The 22,186-nt window shown below is 37.5% G+C and overlaps 1 protein-coding gene across 3 annotated transcripts in view; it reads right to left on the reverse strand.

Annotated features, from left to right (window-relative positions):
- The window catches only part of UGGT2 (UDP-glucose glycoprotein glucosyltransferase 2), a 76,696-nt gene extending 55,126 nt beyond the window's left edge, over positions 1-21,570 (reverse strand). For 2 of the 3 annotated variants that reach the window (XR_014955943.1, XM_085581298.1), the window contains exons 1-8: positions 21,362-21,570; positions 19,365-19,447; positions 11,370-11,500; positions 10,138-10,250; positions 5,909-6,083; positions 3,873-3,972; positions 2,739-2,820; positions 600-700 (exon numbers count right to left, since the gene is read on the reverse strand). Coding sequence is in view for 2 of the 3 variants with exons in the window: in XM_085581298.1 (XP_085437424.1) it covers positions 600-700; positions 2,739-2,820; positions 3,873-3,972; positions 5,909-6,083; positions 10,138-10,250; positions 11,370-11,500; positions 19,365-19,447; positions 21,362-21,555 (979 nt within the window). In the remaining variant the exon portion in view is untranslated. The remainder of the gene's footprint in view (positions 1-599; positions 701-2,738; positions 2,821-3,872; positions 3,973-5,908; positions 6,084-10,137; positions 10,251-11,369; positions 11,501-19,364; positions 19,448-21,361) is intronic. The other variant, XM_085581304.1, reaches the window with a different exon arrangement.
- Positions 21,571-22,186: the final 616 nt, after the last annotated feature.

The raw sequence follows: 22,186 nt of genomic DNA on the forward strand, positions 1-22,186 counted from the left end.
TGCATAAACTTAAATGTTGTGACATTTTATGAGAGATTTATATTTCATTCAAGCTACAGAATGTCCTGCAACTCATCAGCACACAAGCTTTAGCAATCAACGTATTTAATTTCCTTTTCTACAGGAAAGCTTTCAAAAGCATGTTCTTCCTCTTGATATTATATTAAAAAATGCACCAATGTGAACTGCAGCACATTGATCAAATTAATAAATTAAAGGAAACAAGCTGTCCTAACATGTGTTTAATCCCAACCTAGCAATCATGTCAAAATTATAACTTTTGCCTGATGTGGTAAGCACATGTGCTTACCACAGCCTGACCTCTCAAAAAAGTTTTTTAAGTTTTAATACCTGAGATGACACATCAGGCAGAAAAACAGATAATATCTCTCTCTATCTTATAAAATTACTTCAATGTTCCTTTAATTTCTAGCATACAATACAAGGAATCAGCACATGCCTTTTAAATACTTGAGGTATTAAGGCCTTTTTATGAAATGATGTCTCTTCTTTCAAAAGAAGCTTTTATCATAACTAAAATAACAAAAGGAATATTAAGTAGAGTATTGTGTGAATTAAAAATAAAATGCAATACATACCCTGCATCTCCCAAACCTTCAGTGGTTCCATGTTGTTAGTAGTTTCAATTAGATGTTTTTTAAACTCTATCAGATTGTTTTTCAGATCAGGATGCATCTGCCTACAATAAAACATTTTATTACAAAAAAGAATCAATTACATCCATCAGTGCCTGCTCTTATCCACAGTACTGCTCACAGCTAATATTTTTTTCTTAGAATAACAACCAAGAATGACCTTGAATTCATTACTGAAGGAAAAATACGAATTTTGGATGAGAAAATGTGATTTCTGACAGCTAAACCCCACTTAAAGAGAGTAATTTACATCACAAAGGAACTTTAAGGTTTTTAAATCCAACCATTAGGCCAGCACTGTCAAGTACACCACTAAAACATCTCCCCAAGGGCCACATCTACCCAGGCATGGCAAGTCAACCACCTTCCTGGCCAGCCTGTCCTAATGCTTGACAACTCCCTCTGTAAGGAAATTCTTACTAAATACCAGGAGTTCACTTATTTTGTAGTGATCTGTCTCAAAACTTGCCACATAAATTTAGATGGAATAAATGAAGTCAAAGTTTGGACAGTATTGCTACACCACCATGGAGGTAACTGTTTATTCAGCTTACTATAGGATGATGTATAACTAAGTGTGCATCCCCTGTACTACATATTGACTGTAACTGAATGCACTCTTTGTGGCATTAACTACAAGAGGTATAGGCAATATAATGTTGAGAACATGTTTTATAAATTGACAGCACTGACAAAATCAATCTACTGAGCACACAAACCATCTGTCAGAGCTAAAGAACACGGTACACAAGAGGTTAGCTATTTGTTTTGAAAATATAATAGATAAGTAAAGAAGTTTTGAGGACAAATATTTCAGCCTGCTATAAGATATGCTTGAAAAAATTCTCCATTAAATTTCTGAACATTTTGTCTTTTGCTTACATTCATAACTATTTCACAGCTGAGAAAAGTAAAACTTTTGACATGGCTGTAACAGAGGAACAATTTACAGCCTACTGAAACATCTATTTCACCTCCTGTATGAAAAGGAGAAGAGAAAAAACCCAATGAATCTAGAAACAATGTCAAAAACCAGAATTATCTAACAGGTTCACAAATCAGTCACAGTGGAGAATCAAGAGACTAAGTATAGCTAAACCTAGCAAAATACAAGAAAAAAAGCTCAGATGAAGATATGGTATAAGCATTTGGTATTACCCACTGTGCAGAATCTCAAACACATAGGTGAAACAACAGGGAAGCCTCAAGATCTGAGTGCACTTCTACCTCAATGTGCTTAAGAAAAAAAAAAGGCAGGAAGGGAGGGGATGGGATGTCAAGAATTTAGACAGAATTAGCAGCTCTGAACTCTGAGATTTACAGTTTAGTGACAATATTTACAAACAAGTTTGCTTTTTGTTTAAAATAATGAGAGAATGACATCTAGAGAAGACCCACAATCTCAAGCTATTTTGCTGAAGAACAAAATTTATAATCCCCTACACCGATCTGTTACAGGAAAAGGGAAGCACTTTGGATGACTGATACCACAAAATGAATCCAGCTAAGGACTGGAAGGAGTGCTCAGTAGGGTAACATTCAATTTCATTTAATGGTTGCAGCTTAGAGATAAGAGTTCCTGCTGGAAGAGAATACAAACTCACAAACTCCAAAATTAGATGGTATATACAATAAGCTCATCTTCCTAGAAGTATCACTCCTTAACTCTAGGAAATCCATTACTATCCTCCTTTAAAACACCTTATGGTGATACAGCACATATGTTTGGATTTCTTGCGCTACTCTTGCATTTTGAAAACCAACATTTTGATTCTAATTATCTAAAAAATGTGAAATCACAATGTTCTAAGTTTTTGTTAGTGCTACCCAGGCAGATACTTTTAATTTTAAAAGTTTACTGTATACATTCTAAGATAATTAGAAAATGAAAAGCAATACATTGAAATTAACAGAATAAGCAATCATTGCATCTTTATGTTCACAAGACATAAAAAAATAAAACATCAAAATTTCTACCAAATGAAGTGATTTCCAACATAAATCTCAATTTTTCTATTAAAAAAATCTAACTGGTTGAGGTTCCAGAAACAAATGTAAAAGTTTAATTATAACTTAACTCACTTTAATTTGCTGAAGAGAAATCCTTGGACATCACTTTCCTCCTCCTCTTCCTCATCTTCTTCTTCTTTTGTCTCATTTGCTCCTGGATACATAACACATGTAGGCAATATAAGCCAAGAAAGTTATTGTAGTATTATGTTTCTATGAATTATAAAACAGTTAATAGAAACACAATCACAAAGTTGTCATTCCCAGATGCAGTTTCAATTAAATTTATACTTGCATATTTTGGCATCTATATTAATTACTCTACAGAACTTTGCAACATCAAAATTAATTTTTAATATAATTCATTCAGTGGTAATATTTTTTATATATAATTAAGTAGGTGTGGTTTAACAGTTCACAAAACAGCCATTTCTCAATTTGATTAAATGATAAGGTATAACTCTCATCAGTCAACTACTACCAAATTTACACTTGAAAAGCCTGATGACCTCAAAGCACTAGACTCTCCAGCTGGCATTTGATGTAAAAGGTAGATGAGTTTCTTTACCTTTAAAAAAACAAAACTATTTTTTGACATGACTCAAAGGTCATTAAACCTCAGTCTTATGAAAGAGAGTTAACTTTCATCTTGTGAATGTTCCTGCAAAGTAATTTCTCTGTGTCCCCATGCTGTAGTTACCACTTTCTATAGGTCTTATTTCAATACATTGTAATGTGCACCAGTCCAAAATCGATAGTATGTAATATCTTTTCTACAGAAGACTGTGAAAGTATTTCCACAGAAATTCAGAAAAAAAACCCTCAGCCCTGAAACACTAATGTATAGGTACTGTAGCTATTAGAATATGAGCGATGCCAACAATCATAAAGTAATTTAAGTGCAAAGGTAAACAATCTTAAAATTACTAAGAGGAAGAACACCAGACTGTGCTTTGAAGAGCCACAGAAAACAGCAATTAGAGGTTAGAAAATTGACTGTATCCTAAGAACAGATCTTGTGTATTTTGTTCTGTTTTGTTTGTGTATTTTAATTTCTTAGTTCTTAATACCTGAGATTTCCTTCTGTAGACAGAAATTAAACATAACCTTCAAAACATTAATGATTCTCTTTTACAAACGGAAGATTTTAATGCATTTCAATAGTATCTTCAGCAAGCTATCAAATCAATTAAAAAACCCACATACCTTTAACCTGCGTGTCATCTACCGCTTTATATTCTGTATTCTTTATTGCAAGTTCCACACCATATCCAGATAAATACATTTTCCTGGAATTTGGTTTCTGCTTGATATTTTTTTTAACAGAAGAAAAAAACATAACTTACAAAATGTATTTAAAGGAGATTAACAATATCCAATATTGTAACTTTAAAATGTTATGACATTTAAATCATTATGTTAATTCATCTTTCAATTAATAGTGCAAGGCATATTGGCAGTCCACTGAGAAGGCATGTAAAAGAAGGTGACAATATCCTTTATCTCCTGCAAATCACAGAAAGGCTGGAAAAAATTGTAATCTTCACACAATACTAGAAGAGGGACTAGAACAGGCACAGCTTACAGCACCCTACACAATTACTGATGCCTCACAATTCACATTTTCAACTGATACTCATTTCTTTGTAATGTTGACAGACTTCCAGAATGTTAAGAGGAAACACTATTTTTGCATCAGACTTACTCTTTAAAAAAGTTTGATAAAACAGTTAATCACTTTCTGCAAGAAGTATTAATAAAATGTATTAAAGTGTCAATGCAAAAAACAGGTTGCCACTTACTAAAATAAAAACAACTTGTAACTTTGGAGTGGAAGTTTGACGTTCAATAGTGTAACTACACAAAACATACTTATTTGAGAACATATGTCCTAATTTGACCCAAATGTATGCAAATCCCCTCTCCAAAATGCAATTTGCACATGCAAAGCAGCAATTTCTTGAAGGCTTTTTGAGCTTTAGCTTGCAATTTCTAAGAACTATTCTTTAGTGAGAATCCTTCAGTGAAAACCCAGCAGGGCTGGGAGGCTTCTCTGTCCATCCTTTAAACAAAACTCAAGGCAGAGGGAGCAGAGAGAGCTCTGTATGTAGTCTCAGTGATACTGGTTAAAAAAAGAAAGGGACAGCAGAAAGACTGTACATCTTTGTTATCAATGTTCCCTCTTCTTGTATTTAATGTAAAAAAGGAGGGAGAATCCATCCCAGTATGTACAAAAGAACAAAAATGGAGGTTGTGAGTAAAGAAGAAAAGGGAAGAAAGAGCTGAAGAGAGAAAAGGCGCAGGCAAGAAGACAACACATATTTGGGGAGACCATGATCCATAAGACAGAGCAATGAGACATCTGATATGCAAGTAGGCATTTAATTGAAATAAAAGCATAAAAGAAAAAAGTTCAATAGAAACTAAACCCCATACAACTTTGAATTCAAGACTGATTTCCTCAAATTCTCTATTTCATTACTGTGAGCAAACAACTCAAAGTCGTCTGCAAACTATGTAACTCATCTCCCTGAAATTCCTGGTCTACATAAATCACAGCAACCTCTCACTCCACCAGATTATTCTCAGATTAATCACACAATTTAAGAGCTATACTTTGAATATAAATCACAAAAACCTTCCAATAATCAAAACTGGGGACAATACAGTTCCATGTTCTGGTATTTCTTTTGTTTCAGGGAGAAGAGTAAGTTAAGAAAAGAATTCAGAAACCTTATGTTTCGCATAGTGGCACTATGGAACACTAACATTTTAAAACTGGTCAATGATATCGGCCGTGATAGCCCGTGGTGCTGTATCTCAATGAACATGAGATTATGTGAAGAATACATAAAAAATATAATTGGTAATTTCTCAAAATGATTCTCTATTCTACTTTCCATTTTTCTAATTCTAGTTACTAATATATTCAGTCTGCTGCACAAAGATTCACCTGAGATCTGGCACTGTACAAAACCCAGACATAAAACCAAAAAAAGGGGTATTTCAAGATCAGTAACGCAATCAGTGCTTGCATGCAAGATTGGCAACATTACCATGCTTTCCTGGGTTCATAGTTTGTATTTGGTGAATTACTTACCTAAAGAGTTTTACTATTAGAAAATATATTCAACATATCTAGGCAAACACAAAAATAAATGTAGAAAAAGTGTTTTGTTAAAAAGCAAGCAAAGACAGAATGCTAACAGTTTACTGAAACAATGCTGATTTGAATTGCATACCTGAATATAATGCCGGAGAACATAAACAATTTCCTCCTTTTGTGCCTTCTCAGATAAAATATTGTGGAATTTGACAAAGTCTTTCGTACCCATTTCTGCATACAGAATAACCACTGGGCCATCCTCTTTGAGAGTTGGAAATTTATGATCTCCCTTAAAAAGATACGGCCTGGGTCTGATTATAAAACAAATAATGGTGATATTATGAAGTCAGAAAATGAATTAAAACAGTGGCAGTTTTTCTACTTCATAATTTAAAAAAACAAATAAGTGTTTATATGCTAGAAGTATACAAGCCATGTTAAATTACCACAAAATAATCATGATTGCTCACAAACAAACCCAGAACAAAAAATTCACAAATTAAAGTATAGGAAACTGAAAAATCACCATCAACTATAAAGAATTGAAATATATTTTATCAAATCACAACACAAAGCATATGAAAAGCATAGCACTTGGAGATTTTGTGCATCAGTAACAGCTTGAAGTTTTTAATCTGAATGACACATAGCATCCATCAGAGATGCACAAAGCAATCAGTGAGTAAAAGAGAAGCAGAGAGATTCCATGAACTTTGAGAAAACGGTAAACACATCTGGAAACTAACTGGGGTTATACTATTTTGGAACCATCAGGCTCTGTTAATTTAGCAAACTTTGACTGCCTACCTACCTTCCTAACTGAAAACCAGGACTAGAAAAGTTACATTGCAATGATTTCTTAGAAGAATAAAGACATCTTTTGAATAAAACTGGGAAATATGGAGAGGAGATGAAAGAGGATATGACGAGTAATCATCAAGGTACTAATTATTGATGAGCACACTTTTTCAAAGCTGCCTTTGCACTGACAATCAAAAGACTGTAAACTGTCTCCAAGCATGTCCAAGACAAGCTAGGAAACTCTAATTCAACACACAGTACAGAACTGTGTGTGTTAGACACTTACGCAAGAGCCATACTTGAAAGGTGTGAGCAGAACACCACAGTTTCCACGATGCAGATCTTTGGAACGTATTCAATGTAAAAAACCATAAAGTAATTTATGCTGCAAAGGTAACCTTTGGAGGTAATGTGCCGCAAACCCTCACTTCAACCAGGAGTAATTTGTATGAGGTTACTCAGGGCTTTAATATCAATGTCCTTTGTAAGTTTGGTAGGTATGCAATTAAGGACCGCATTTGTAAGGCAGAAATAAAAGGAGGGGCCAGTTCAAGAATTAACTTGGGTGCAGGTAGCTGGGTGTCAGAGAAATATCAGGCAAGCTGTCCCACTGCTATCACAGGACAAAGCAGACCAAATAGGTGAGATCCAGGAGCCTGAAACAATTCTTGAATGAGTAAGCTCTGTGGAAGAACTGATCCAGATTTGCCCCAGTAAGAGCGTATGTGCGGGATGTGATGTGTGCAATTTCCTTCTCATAACCACAGAGACAAGAGCTGCCACTTTCATAGAGAGAGTGAAAAACCTCAACCAAGTGAGCTTCTCTTTTTCTAACTTTATCCAGTCTACTTCAACAAACCAACTAAGCTGGTTACTGAGTGCTGCCATGACTTGCATAGTGACAGTCTCATATTACAGTGAACATGTTTCATGAAAATATTAAGTGCTGTAATGAAATAGCACTGCACAGAGCTCCTTTAATGACCTTGGGTTGAGAATTAAAGTGTTCAGCCCTTGTAAATCCAAGATAAGCCTCTGTTCTTTGTTTTTCTTCAACACTGAATAGTAGTGACAAGGAATTGATTCTCCTGCTCCTAGAACTGAAAGGTAATTAATTTCCTGCCATAAGAGATGCTCATAAGAAGGCTGTCTGAAAGACAAGGAAGAACAGTTGAGCAGACAAAAAGATAAAAAAATTAAACAGATGTTGAGTTTAGCACGTGCTCATCAGTTACTAGGGTAATACAGGCAATGATATGCTTGTCTAGATAGTTCCCTGGATAGGATGCAGAAACAAGGGGACAGAAGACAGCAGACATATAGTGACAAATGTAAGGCACTGATTGTTTTGAGCAAAATGCGACTTCTGTTAATGGTTCTGCTCTTCACAGCAACAGCCCCAGAACCCTCAGTGTTGAGTTTTGGACAGTTAGCAAGATAAGCAATCCCAACAATCTAATCAGGTGTTCTTTGACATGCCCAGAGCCCTTGAGCTCTGGAGCTATTGCACCTCCACACAAAACACTTCCATTTAGACCCACACAGGCCATTGCAACATGGCTGAAAATGCAAAAGACATAATCACAGTTGTTGCATAAAGGATTGAATGAAGCAAAACCTTAATCTTGACATGCAGACTATTTGGGCTCTCCTTAGTTCAAAGAGCCTAAGATTTCCTGAATGTTGGGTTGAGATGATGAATCCACACAAGAAGAATGCTGCAGTTTCTTCTTTCTCTTTCAGTGAGACTTGAAATGAGATTGAAATTATCAATCCCTAAAGTCAGGACATTTCTAGCATCCTTATCCAAATATGGTGAACAACTGAAAGCATAGCTTAAATTGGCCTGGCTGAACTGGAAGGGTCATGACAGACAGAAGACACAGAATGGAACACAAAGGAAAATACTTGGAAATAAAAAAAATAATCAACACATCAAAAAGATCTCTTCTATGAAAAAAGAATGACTGGTTTAGAGCAACCAGCTGTGACACAGTACACTGTCCATTATTGCATTTGTTCACCTGGTAGAAAAAACAGAAGAGGAGCACAGCCCTATCATTATCACCTATCATAAATATGACCAGCACAGGTGAAGCAACTGCTACCCAGAGTACAAATGGAACTAACAGTGGGAATGATTACCTGAACATGTGAGTGTGAACATGTTTTTCTCAGAGTCTAGCTCCAGGTATTCTAAATATTTGAGTGACACAACTACTTTTGCAGTGGTGAGGAGGAGGGAAAATTTATCAAGATTTTGTCCCTTCAACTCTGAAGGGTGTGATGTAACTGACTACGAAGTTATTGAGAAAACGAAGACCAATCAAATATAAGAGACTTCAGTTTTGTTCTTAATGATTTCTAGAAGTCTAACTCACTCAATTCTGGATAATTCAGGATTCTATTGTTTATTCTTATGATTTTCCAGAATTTTGTATATTTAGGCATAATACCTCCAGAGAGGAGAATGTGGTGAATCCAGTTAATTGCTTTAGAAGTTTACTATATTCAGACATTGCAATAAAATTTTATGGTCTCTTGATGCCTTAATATATAGCCATAGGAATTCAACAACATATAAAATTATCTGTAGTACATTTTGGCTTTTATCTAGGAAAAAAAGACATTTTTACAATAATATAATTGGTAAAAATGGGACATTGTAAACTAGACAGTGAGTTACAGGAACCTTGGCTACTGAATAAGCAAAAGACAATGATTTAGTAGGTTGTAATTGGATCAATGAACTTAGAACACACCACAAATCTCACATGTAGAACACAAAATTATTTTCAGAAGCAACCAACTCCAAAGAGAAAAATTTATAGGTTTTCAGGGTTTCCCCTCACAATTTGTATTTGACAGAAAGGAAAATCCAAGAAATACACCCTACTAAATCATCTTTCAGCTCTGCATATCTCCATGAAGTAGCTGAGGGTATGAACACTAATGTATATTATGGTGAGCATCGCAGGGAGGGGAAAAAGTTAAAAAATTACACAGAGGTCTTAAAAAAACCCACAAAATAATATATTTTTTTAAAAATAGAGATTAAACATTTTGTTTTCATTATTCTGTATTTTGATAGGTTCCACACATTTTATTTCAGACTTCAAATTAATTCTGGACGGATGTTAGATATCACAGGACAAAACGTGCAGAAAGGGTTGATAGGTACCAAATTCAGGAAGAGGTGAGGAAAGCTTATGCCTTTCTATGAGGAAGACTCCTCTTCTACTCCTGAACCAAGCCCTTGCAACCCAGAGAACCTTAACTGCAGTGACACTGACTATAAAGAAAGCACCTTGCTGACAGACCTGTGTCAGACATGTGAACCTCCAAATTTGTATAGGAAGTACACTGTAAATTGAACCTCACTACCCCATGTTAAAAAAAGGGAAAAAGTACATAATTGTCCATATGATTAGAGAACCAAATGTATATGATTTTATTTTAAAACCTACTTTTATTTAAAATCTACTTTGATTCTTTGATGAACTCTAATAATATTAAGCTCTTTAGTAATCTATTTTTCCTCTTAAACCAGTTCATTATATTTACCTCTTAGTAGCCTTCTTCAGCAGCTTTTTTATTTCATTAGTCTTACAGGTGTGCTTCTCATGGATAACCACAAATGCACGGCAGCCTTCTGGTGGAGGTTCATCAGCTGCAATCTAATATTTCAACAATTATACTCAACCAGAATGCTTTGATTGCACTTAAACTCATATCCCTTTGATTAAAATAACTCAACAGCTGCTATTAAGCTGTGTTTCTGATTAAGCCCATTCAAAACTGGGTACATGTGGGAAGGAAAAAATTAAAAGATTAAGACCCTATAACCTTTGTGAGATGTAGTCTATTAAATGCAGTCACACTCCAGAAAATGAAAGGTACATTTCTGCTCTGTAAAGCCAGGAGAGAAATCTCTTTCACAAGCTAAAATCACAACCTGTACTCTGAGATATTTTTAACTTTAGTTGCTATCAGCAATCATGTTAACATCCGAAGATTAGACTTCTAAACCAATAAAACGAAAACAAATAATGTCAATTTTTGATTCTCTCTCTTTCCCATCCCCTGCCTTTTTTTAAAAAGCTCTGCTCATCTATTCCCACTTCATATTCCCAATATGAAGTGGGAATCATGTGACTGCATGTCAGTGAGTCTGGATTCACCAGCTGAAAGGTAAAAACAAAAAGAGATGAGTCTCAGAGTATGATATTCTACAAGAGAACACCTGCAAAACTCCCTAACTTTATTACAGCTTATTATCTTTCAGAAACGTGGACTTCTCACTTTACCCTAAAGGTGGCATAGCTAAAAGGAGAAGTAGCAATTTTAGTTTTAGAGGCACAGTGAAACCTCCTCTCACTTTTTCATTAATAAAGTGGGTTTTTCTAATTTTTCAGCTTTTTAAATACTAAAACAATGAGAAAGATGAGAAATCCACTAAATAACAAATAAAAATTACTTCATGCCACAGGAAATGTCCTACTCTGGACATGTCTGAATTCCTACAGGATTATTTGAAGCAATGCAAAAAATCCCCATGACCTGAGTTTTCAAAAATGAACAATTTCAAAAGAATCCTACCCTGAAGAGAATGGTATCCATACAATTGAAGACGAATATTTGTTCCTGTCAATATAACCACCTTGTAAAGCATCACCTTTATCACGTTTGATGCCAAATAATACTGGCATATATTTTAGTGAACTGTAACAATGAACATTGTTTAGCTAAAATACCTCATTCAATCATGTACCAAATATATCAGGCAATACTGTCACCTGCTGAAACATCTGAACACTTGGAGAATAAGCCCGTATGGAAAGTGCAAACTTCAACAGGTTGATTTGCAAATTGGATAAAAATTGTCCTGCTTTCTTCAAGATTAAATTGTAATAGGAGTACTCTGAATCTGTCAAAGAGAGGAAAAAAAAAAAAGAAAATACAAACTTTTAGTATTTGGCTCTAAATGATGTGGCATGTCTACCTACACTACATAACACTGGCATTAATGTCTGCTATTAACTGTTTCCTTTCCTAAAAACCCAACAAAAACAAACAAAATAACAAAAGAGAGCTCAACAGCACTAGTTCACATTGTAATTATTTTCAGCAATATAGAAACCCACTCAACGATGTCTCTCAAAAAAACTATATGGAGAGGCCTGAATAGAGCATTGTTTTACAAATAATTTCCTCACATTTAGTTTTGAAACACTCCAACCATGCAACTTACATAAATAAATATCTCCTAAAGGTGTCATTCTTTGGGCATATTTTACATATTTCACATATTTTATTTCTTCCTTAAAAATATATGATAAACAAGAGTATGAGAATGGATACAACATGTGAAGTAGCTTCCCTGCTCCCTGTATATTTTGTATTTTCAAGGCCAAAATTGGGACTCTAAGTAAGAAGGTAGGTGGATGGTGTCTGGGAATGACAAAAGTGATAAAGCAGAACATTGGTTGGAAATAATTAACCTTCAATTCTCATTCTACAGGCATACTCAATTTTCATAACTAAGCAGCTTCTATCCTCACATTTTCTTCTTTACAATCCTGTTGTGGTTGTAAAAAAAAATCTTCCTTTGCTCTTAAAGCCTCTAGTACCTTCTTTCTGCCTTCTTCTCCTTAAAACTCATTATTTAGAAAGGCTGAGTAAGCTGTAATTCACTAGAAAAAAACACTAACATTAGAAAAGTATATAATCTGCATTTCAAGAAAGCTCCTTCCAATGAATTCTATATGATGTCCTGGTTTCAGCAGGGGTAGAGGTAATTTTCTTCCTAGTAGCTGGTACAGTGCTGTGTTTTGGATTTGATAGGAGAATACTATGATAACACACTGAAGTTTTAGTTGTGGCTCAGCAGCACTTACACTGAATCAATGACTTCCCAGTTTCCCATGCTCTCCCAGCACAGAGGTGCACAACTAGCTGGGAGGGAGCATGGCCAGGAGAAGTTGACTTGAACTGGCCAAAGGACCCCTCTATACCATAGAATGTCACGCTTGGTATATAAACTGGGGAGTTGGCTGGGAGTTGTCAACATCTGCTTGGGGACAGGCTGGCCACCAGTCAGTGGGTGCTGAGCAATTGTATTGTGCATCACTTGAGAGAAGTTTTATTCCTCTCTTTTATTTCTTCTTATTAATATGTTATTATTATTATATTTCAATTTATTTCAATGATTAAATGGTTTTTACCTCAACCCAGAGGTTTTACCTTTTGCTAATGCTCTTCCACATTCTACTGGGGAGGACAGAGTGGACATGTGCTGCTTACTTGCTGGCTGGGGTTAATCCATGACATATAATTATTACTATCTTACATGAAATTCAGTGGATGAAAAACCTATCTATGTTCTCTACAAGTACATATAGCCTAGCAGAACCCAAATGACAACAAAGCTGGTAAAGGCTCTCAAGAACAAGTCCTATGAGGAGCAGATGAGGGAGCTGGGGATGTTTAGCCTGGAGAAGAAGAGGCTCAATACTCTCTGTAACCACCTGAAAGGAGGCTGTAGCTAGGTCGGGGTCAGCCTCTTCTCCCTGCCAGGTACCAACAGGACACGGGGAAATGGTCTCAAGCTGTGCTAGGGGACATTCAGGTTGGACATCAGGAAGAATTCTTTCACTGAAAGGGTGGTTGAGCATTAGAATGGCTCCCAGGGAGGTGGTGCAGTCATCATCCCTGGAGGTGCTCAAGTGACTGGACCTGGCACTTAGTGCTACGTTTAACTGCGAGTGGCAACCTGTCAAAGGTTGGACTCAGCCTTGGAGGTGTTTTCCAACCTTAATCATTCTATGATTCTAAATGAGAAATTTGGCTTCACACATTTAAAACATTGAATATAAAAATCTGGATGCAACAAATTCTTCCAGATTGAAACTTTGTTCAACAACTGTATTTTCAAATTTTCTTCAAATTATCTCCACAAAAATAAAATTAAATCTGAAATTCCTGCGTCTCCACTTGGCTAAATAACATCCTATTAAAGACAATGAAGAATAAGTAATTCTAAAGATACTACCTTAATAAAATATTTGTACCACAAGTCTTTAATTTTTCTTTTGTTTACAAATTTCATCTGTGCTTTCACTGGTGTATTTAAAACAGCTGACAATTTTTTCCTTGAAGACTATTATGATGATGATTTTAATAAGTAAAAGAAAAAGGATGTTTTTTTATCTGCCTTCAAAAATGACTGTAAAATACTGAGAAGGATCTATCTATCAAATCATCCACTCCTACTACTTCAACTTCTATTAACACTGTTGGCTTCACTTAGAATACAAGTGTACTTTGAACTTCACCGAGACACATGAATCCATGCCAAATGCTATGACCTACCTAATGCAAACCCAAGTTTTAGAGTTTATTACGTACACAGAGTCACACAGAATATTCTGAGATGGAAGGAATCCCCAAGCATCCTCAAGTTCAACACTACAGTGAACTTAAGTGGCCTATTAAAGCCTGTACATGGATTGAACCTGTTACCTTGGTGTTATTAGCACCACGGTCTAACCAACTGAGCTAATTTCAGCTAATCAGAACTATGGTTTGAGCTTTTATTTTCACATAGTAACAAATTATTTCACATAGCACCAAATCCTTTAAATTTGGTACTATCTGCCCTCCAAGCTCATTTTAACATTGCCAAAAGAGTAGAATTCAGAGTAAGTTTCTTAGGATGTTACAGGGAATCACAAAGAACCAGATCCTTCTGGTTATAAGATCGTGCATGACAGCATATTACTACTAAAACATTAACAAAGTCAATTTAAAAGTAAATAACAGACCACATTAACAGGATACAGCTCCAGACTGCAGACATCTGAATGCACATGTATGAACTTCACATCTGTGAACTTTCATCCTAGCCATGTGAAATATAGCCTAGCAGCCAACAAGACTCAAAAAGCTCACTCTGAAGATTATTTAATTTGTCTGCTGAAAAACTCTCTCAGCTCCTGTAGCCAAATTGATTAGATTGACTACAGCAAGAACTGAACAGCCAGCAAAGCACTCATTTAAATGCCGACATTTCCTATCCACCATTTACAGCAGTATCTTTTATCACAGGCAAGTTAAGCATAATTAAAAGAGACAACCAGGGCAATCACAAAAGATAAAGTATTATAGCACAGCTCCTCAGACCTCATGCACACATGCCACAAAATTAATCTGAATATATGCTGGTAACCCACAAGAGAATTTGAAGTACTGAGGCACAGGACGTAGGGAGAGTAAACATAAGGGACATAATTAATCAGAAGAACACAGTGTGTTGGAACAATTACTTGGTGGGATGGATGTATGAGGTCTGTTCCAACTGCAAAGATATGAATGTCTGGATCCACATATCAGCTAGGGAATTAGAGAGCTCAGGTAACAGCAGCTCAGGCAATCACTGGCCAGTCAAATCTCTAGGTGAGCCAAGCAAGATGCCAGAAAAGGGGGAATACTTTATTTTATTGCATTGTTAGTATAGAAATCCGTTTGTGAAACTGATTCCTCTGGAATCTTTAAAGTTTATATACACATAAAAATACTTTTTAAATTTAGTTGTGAATAATGTGTAGTCTTCTAAATTGCAAAAAATAATTTGCATGACAGTTGTTTATATGAAATATACGGTTACATTTTTTTCAGAGAAAATTGCTTCCATAGAGAAAATATATTTGCATGTTGGTTTTGTTTTGGTTTTTAATATATATTTATGAGGCTGCTGAAAATTCAATATATAAACTGAAGCACTTGGGAAGACAATAAACACTCAACTCAATAATTAGCCAGCAGGGAACTGGCTACTTACTTTCCCTCAGTGATCATAAATTAACCTTCAGGGATATAAAAGCAGCAGCATGTTTAAAATGCCATCTTCGGTGTTTTGTAAGTGCTGGTTTTAGTATGAAATTTGTGCAGCTTTCATTTCTCTATAACATACCTGCAGCTCAAAATAGCATCATCTGTCTTTCCTAGTATTTCACAAGCCTGGCAGAAAGTATGTTGCACATTATGTAGATATAAACAATGTTGTCCATGTTCCCTGAAGATATTAATTCACTACAGTGTAACCCATCACTAACCTTTTCATGTTTTCCATTTGGTATAATCAAGATGCTGCCCAAGTTGATTTGAGTTCATATTGAAAAGGAAAAAAAGTTAAAACCACCAAATACATCACTAGACTAAATGTTTCACCAGATTCCATGTAGGTAATTCTTACCAAATCCATTAAACTGCTACAAATATCACAGCTAAACAGACCATTAATAAACCTAATTCAGTAATGCTAAATATTTTAAATTAGCAAATTAACAAGAGATGTTGATTATTCTAAATTTAAAACAACAAGTTCTGAGAATTGATTAAAAAAAACCCATATTGAAAATCATCCAATGGAGGATTTAGAAGAAAAAAAGCAAGCTACCCTACTTGATTTTTGAAATTGCCTTCTAGCTTTAACACTTTACAACTCTTCTGAAACATTAAACTGTATTTTGAAATACAAGTCTATTAACTGAATTCCCTTATAAACCCAGATTTTCAGCTTCAAATCTAGGAATTCTTTAGCTTTTATAAGAATGTTTCTATTTAGACAAACAAATAATGCTTTCATTTCCTGCTTAGTCATCCTGTCTACCCTTTTCATCACTCAGAGTAAATGAAAAGTCAATTACCTCAACCAATCCTTTTTCAGCCAGATCCTTTAATTTACTGAAGTAGTTGTTGCTACATCAGATTTAATACATCATGAACATCCCTCTACATCAATGTGTCTTGACATGCAGCAGTTATGACAAAACTCATTCCACACCATGTAGAGGAGCAACTTTTCCTCAGATGTTAAGTACTACACACCTCACTGTAAACTCTGCCACTGCAGTCTGGCAGTACCAGATTCTTCACTCAAGTTATGCAGTTTATCATAAACATCTAATGCAGACTTCCTGTTCATTAAGAGCATCATCCATTTACTTGGATTAAGACTACCCCAACTACGACTCAACTTTTAGGAAAGCCACTTGCTGCAAGAACTTGAACATTTCCTGCATTATTGTCATAGGTGTGTGTTTGCCATACAGATAAATATAAACATCTACTGCTCAATATACTTGATTAAACTAGTATTTTAGTACAGTCTCGAGGTTGTCAACTGCTAGCATCTAACAGATCATTGGCATGGCCAGTCATGGAGATCATCCTGCTGTAATTTATTTATTTTCAATCACAGTTTATCCAGGTGAGTAGGTATTTAAGTAACAGCTAATTTCAACAGACATCTGTGTCACTAACAGTAAGTGTCATTAAAGCTTCAAACTTCTTGGAAACTGTCCAAGCAAGAAAAAAAGAGATGGCTGAAAAAAACCCCTAACACATCACCTAATACAGCAGTCTTATCTCAAGGCAATACCAACTGCATCTAAACCACTTATAGAAAAAAAGAGTAAGTTAAAAGTGACTTCTGAAGGTCACCTTACCCAAACTGTTACTTAGAGATGAAATTTCAAGGCTTGACTAGGCTGTTCAAGGCCTCATGCAGTACAATTTTGAACTATCTCAATGAATAGAGATTCCAGAGCCTCCTGGAGCAGTTTCCAAGTTTACCCAATCCCATGGCAGAAACATTTTCTCTAGTATCTAAGCACAACTTCCATATCTCAACTTCTACCCTTGGCTTTTTTTCATACTGCTGTGTTGCTTCAGGGTCTGGTGCCACTTCCTTTGCACATTTCCCTATCAGGAAACTGAAGATATAAGGTCTCTCCTTACTCCTTCCTTTCTCAGGTTCATTCACAGTTCTCTCAGCCTTTCCTCAGGAGTCTGCTCCACCTCCCCAAGCACTGCAGAGATCCTCTCCTACATTTGCTCCAAGGATGGACTCTTGTCTTTCCTTTCACAGAGAGCCTCAGCATGGCCCCCGTGTTCAGTTTTACAAGTATCTCATACAGGGAACAAACACTTTCTTTGACCTGTTGGCTACCCTCTTGCTGCTGCAACCATGTAGTTGGCCTTCTCACTGCTTGCAAAGATCCTCATTCTGCCTCTCAAAAAAACATTTTCTAGTCAGTCAGCACACAGATTATGCAGTTGATGAGATTATTCCATCCTACATGCAGGGAATTCAGCCTTTGCTGAATTTTCCATTGTTTCTGTTGGCCTGTCTCTCCAGCCTGCCAAATTTTGTGTCATTCCTAACCTTGTGGAGGGTGTTAACCCATGCCACTGTCCTGTGGGCTGAAAAAGACCTTAAACAGCATTAGTCAACAGCACTTGCCTCAACAAATGCTACTAGCAGCTGACCACAGGTCAAATTCTGCACCTACTTCCATTTTCCATGTCTCCATGCCTCATACAGGATGGCTTTTAGCAGCATTCACTACCTTGGGCATTCTGTTCTCAGTGACTCTCTCTGGTTTTGCATATACTTCTGACCGTGGGATTGAAGTATATTCTATTCATTTTATAGCAATTTTTTTTTTTTTTAAATTTTCCCAGTTGATACTCTATAATTAAAATCACAGTTCTTTGTACATTTTCTGCTTGTACCTTTTTCATTCTAAAGAAACAATGAGGAAAACACAGGGAGACAGTAAAGTAAAAGATCACATTTTACTCAACATAAAAGCACATAATGGAATCAAGAGCAGCAAAATTATGTTTACCATGAATGTCCCTGTTGCCTTCCTAGTAATCTTTTAAGTCTACTGGCTGCTTGGGGCACTGCTGAGCACTCAATAACCGTATCAGATGCACATTTTAAAATTGTATTCAATCAGTCACAATTGTTGAAACATGCCGTTTCTCAAGTTCTCTCTCCCATATATAGCATTTTTCATGTTCCTGTACTTCTCACTGTCATTTTCTGCATGATCTTCCTACAATGTATAAGCTTATGACTATTAATTTAACATTCAATTCCCCTCAAGTCTCTTCCAGTGGTAGTGTTAGGTGCTCGCACTCATGCCTGAAGAGTTGTACTGTTCTGTAAAGAGCAGAATGAAGCAGGCTTACCTGGTTTGGAAGCCTTTTTCATCTTGTTCATCTGTTAACCTACCAAGCAGGTCTAATACTGCCTAACCTCGTGTAAAGCCCCGTCGGTCTCCCAGTTTCTCATTACCATGGACATTTCTAGTAAACACTTCCCCAAGGTTTCCTCTGGGGTGGCTTTTTATGTTTCTTTTGCTGGACTATATGCTTTGGTCTTCTCTCCAAATTTCTGACATCTTAATATTCTTCTGTCTAATCATGCAAGGCTTTTTTAGTCCTATTTTGTCAGTGATAAACCTCTACTCTAAAACATCAGTATTGATGCTAGAAAACAGCCTCCATGCTATGTACAAGTATTAAACCTTTTCTGGTATTTCTTGAAATTTTTCCTTTAGTGTTTCCTAGCATTCTCATTTTAGATATTTGTGTGATTTTATGCCCTGCGAGCACCCATCTTACAGAAAACATGAAGTCTCAATATCTTATAAGCTCTTGGCAACTCATGTAAGCTGGTAGATATCTTTAATCTTTACACTTCTGTTCCATATTGTAAGAGCAGTTCAGTCCATCTCATCTTCCTTTCCTTTTTTAAACTTCTTTGCAAGTATTGCTCTCAGAAGAAAATATGCTACAATTTTCTGAAAGAAACCTACCTAGTAAGCAATAATGGAAGAGTCAGGCTTAATCTGCCTGGAACTAATTAATGCATCGTGTCTCAAAGTTAAACACAGCACAACATAAAATATTAAAACCCATCACGCTGTTTAACTTACCTCCTTGCTTATAAACCGTTAACTCTCGCACAGTTTCCAAGAACTGCCAAAACTTCTCATTACCATCTTCTGCAATAAATTCACTGTTTAAAAAGAAAAGTTAGTTATCCATAGGTTGATTTTGTCCAAAGATGTACCACAGCAAAACCCTGAGTTGTTTAAAATAATAAATACAGCAACCAAATGTTAGCTATCCAATGACTAACAACCAACTCCATAGCATAAACACTGAACTGAGCTGTACTTTGGTCAAAAGATATTTTGAACAAAGTACTATCATCCAAACTCAACAATCACAGCTGTAAAGCATGCAGACTATTCTCTTGTTACAGAAAACCCCCAAAATGTTCACTTTATTTTTTCCACAGATATTCCAATATACACTTATAAATGATATCAATTCAGTACACAGATTTTATTTAATAGTAGCTAACTATACAAATGCGAACACATTCTCTATCGGGTTACAGTTTTTCATGAAATTACAAGCTTTCATCAATGACATCTCCTTTTCATGGAGGGAGACTGTCAAACTTTGAAACACTTTCAAACATGGGCTAATCCTTACAAAGCATAAAAGGTAAGGTTTACTTTATACTACATACCACCCTTCCATTTTTTTTAAAAGCTGGAAGAGGCAAAGTTTAAGTTAGATATACATAAGAAATTCTTTACTGTAAAGGTGGTGAGGCATTGGCTCGGGTTTCCCAGAGAAGCTGAGGATGCCACATCCCTAGAGGAGCTCAAAGCCAGACTGGACAGGGGCCTAAGCAACTTGGTCTAGTGCAAAATGGGCCTGTCGATGGCAGGGGTTTGGAACTAGATGGCATTTAATGTCCCTTCCAACCCAAACCATTCTGTGATTCTATGATTTACAGCTACCATTTCTAAGGTTTGTGGTTTTCCTTATGGGAACATCAGTTGCTTTCGCTCCACCTGCTTCTGTCTACCAATAAGTTCAATTTGCTACATGACTATATTGTTTTCTAATCTTTACTTTGGAAGTTTGCCTCTCCTTTGATTACAGAAGCTTGCAGTTCTACCCTTCATGGGTGTTCTCCAAACAGCAGCAAGTAATTTTAAAAACAAAATAAATTTAAGCCAAATGGTCAGGGGAACCAAAAGCATGTGAAACTGGAAAACATTTTCCCCTTCTATTGTTAATCACAGAGTGGTTTGTGTTGGAAAGGACCTTAAAGATCATCTGGTCCCAATCCCCTGCTATGGGCAGGGACACCTCCCACTACAGCAGTTTGTTCCGAGCTCTATCCAGCCCCATCCTTCAACACTGCCACTGATGGAGCATCCACAACTTCTCTGGGCAACCTGTTTCAGTGGCTCACCACCCTCACAGTAAAGAATTTCTTCTGTACTTCTAGTGTAAACCTACTTTCAGTTTGAAGCCATTCCTCCTCCTCCTCTCACTGCATGCCCTTGTAAGAAAGGCTCCCTCCCTCCCCATCTTTCTCGTAGGCTCCCTTCAGGAGGCGGAAATCAGGTCACCCCAAGGCCGTCTCTTCTCCAGGCTGAAGTTGTGATTACAAGTTAAAATATATTTTAAAATACCGCTGTGTTTCACTCTTATAGGTTCACATCTACACTAGTACCTTTATAATCACTTAATTAACATGCAAACTACTTTGGGGCAGACGAAGACGCTACCCAGCGGAAGGCAGGGATCGTGTTAACTCCATTACATCTCCCCAACCCAGCGACCTGCAAAACGCCTGAGCAGGTAAAATACGAAGCCGCTTGTGCAGCTCCCTCACAGCGTGGGTGAGCCTTGCCAGCATGGTCCACAACACTTTCCGAGGGGAGAAAGCAGTTCAGCCTCACATCTAAAGCGTACTTTAACACACCCTCCGACAGAGAGAAACGCTGCCAGCCCTCCTTCCTGCTCAGCGGAGGGAAAAGGGGGTCCCTCCGCCCTCCTGCTCCCCAGGAGACAGGCGGCCGCTGGCAGGAGGAGGAGAAAGAAGAGGAGGAGCTGCACGCACCTCGCCTCCAGCAGCAGCGGGGTCGCCGGCCACTTCGCCGCCAGGCGGGCGGTCACAGGCGGCGAGGAGGCCGGAGCGGGGCCGCAGGGGCACGGCGGAACACACAGCAGGGCGAGCAGCAGCGCCGCCCGCAGCGGCGCCCAGCCCGCCATGAGGAGCGGCGGAGCTCGGGGGCGCCCCGCCCACACAGCCATGCCGCTCTCCTACTGGCTGCGCCGCGCCCTCGGCGTTGCGCTATTGGTCAGCCCGGAGGCCAATCAGAGTCTGACGGAGCATAAATAGCGGGGCGGCCGGCGCCGTGACACGCGGCGCCAGGAGTGCGCAGGCGCAGAACTAGCGCTACCGCCCTGCCCCGTTCGCCTGCGGCACGTCTGGCCCCGCCTTCCCCCCCGCCGGCCTCGGGGTAATCCCGTTATTTTTTAACTTTTTTTTTTTTTAGTGCAAGTTAATTTTTTTTTTGTGCCCTAGGCTTGGGTGGCGGTGGCGGCAGTAAGGACATGGCTGTGCCCAAGGACAGCACCGACTGCCCCGGCGCTCCCTCAGCCTCCCGCTGACCGTGTCCTGGCGGGCTGTTCTCCCTCGGCCTTCAGGCTACAAACAGTAGTAAAAGTCTTATTCTGGGTGGAGCTTCAGACGTAATATACACATACGGTTGTTCCTCTGAGAGAAAGGCATTTATTTTCCCCTTCCTCCAAGTTTTCCAAATTTTGTCATGTGTTTTGTTTCCTATCTGCATATTTTTTTCCCTCGAGAAGCATGAACTCCACAGGAAGTCTGCCTCTACCTTCTGCCTAGCTTACCTTGGAATTTCCAAACTCGTGTTCT

The sequence above is a fragment of the Lonchura striata genome, chromosome 1 (genome assembly GCF_050655825.1).
Source record: "Lonchura striata isolate lonStrDom1 chromosome 1, ASM5065582v1, whole genome shotgun sequence".
NCBI classification, from domain to species: Eukaryota; Metazoa; Chordata; class Aves; order Passeriformes; family Estrildidae; genus Lonchura; species Lonchura striata.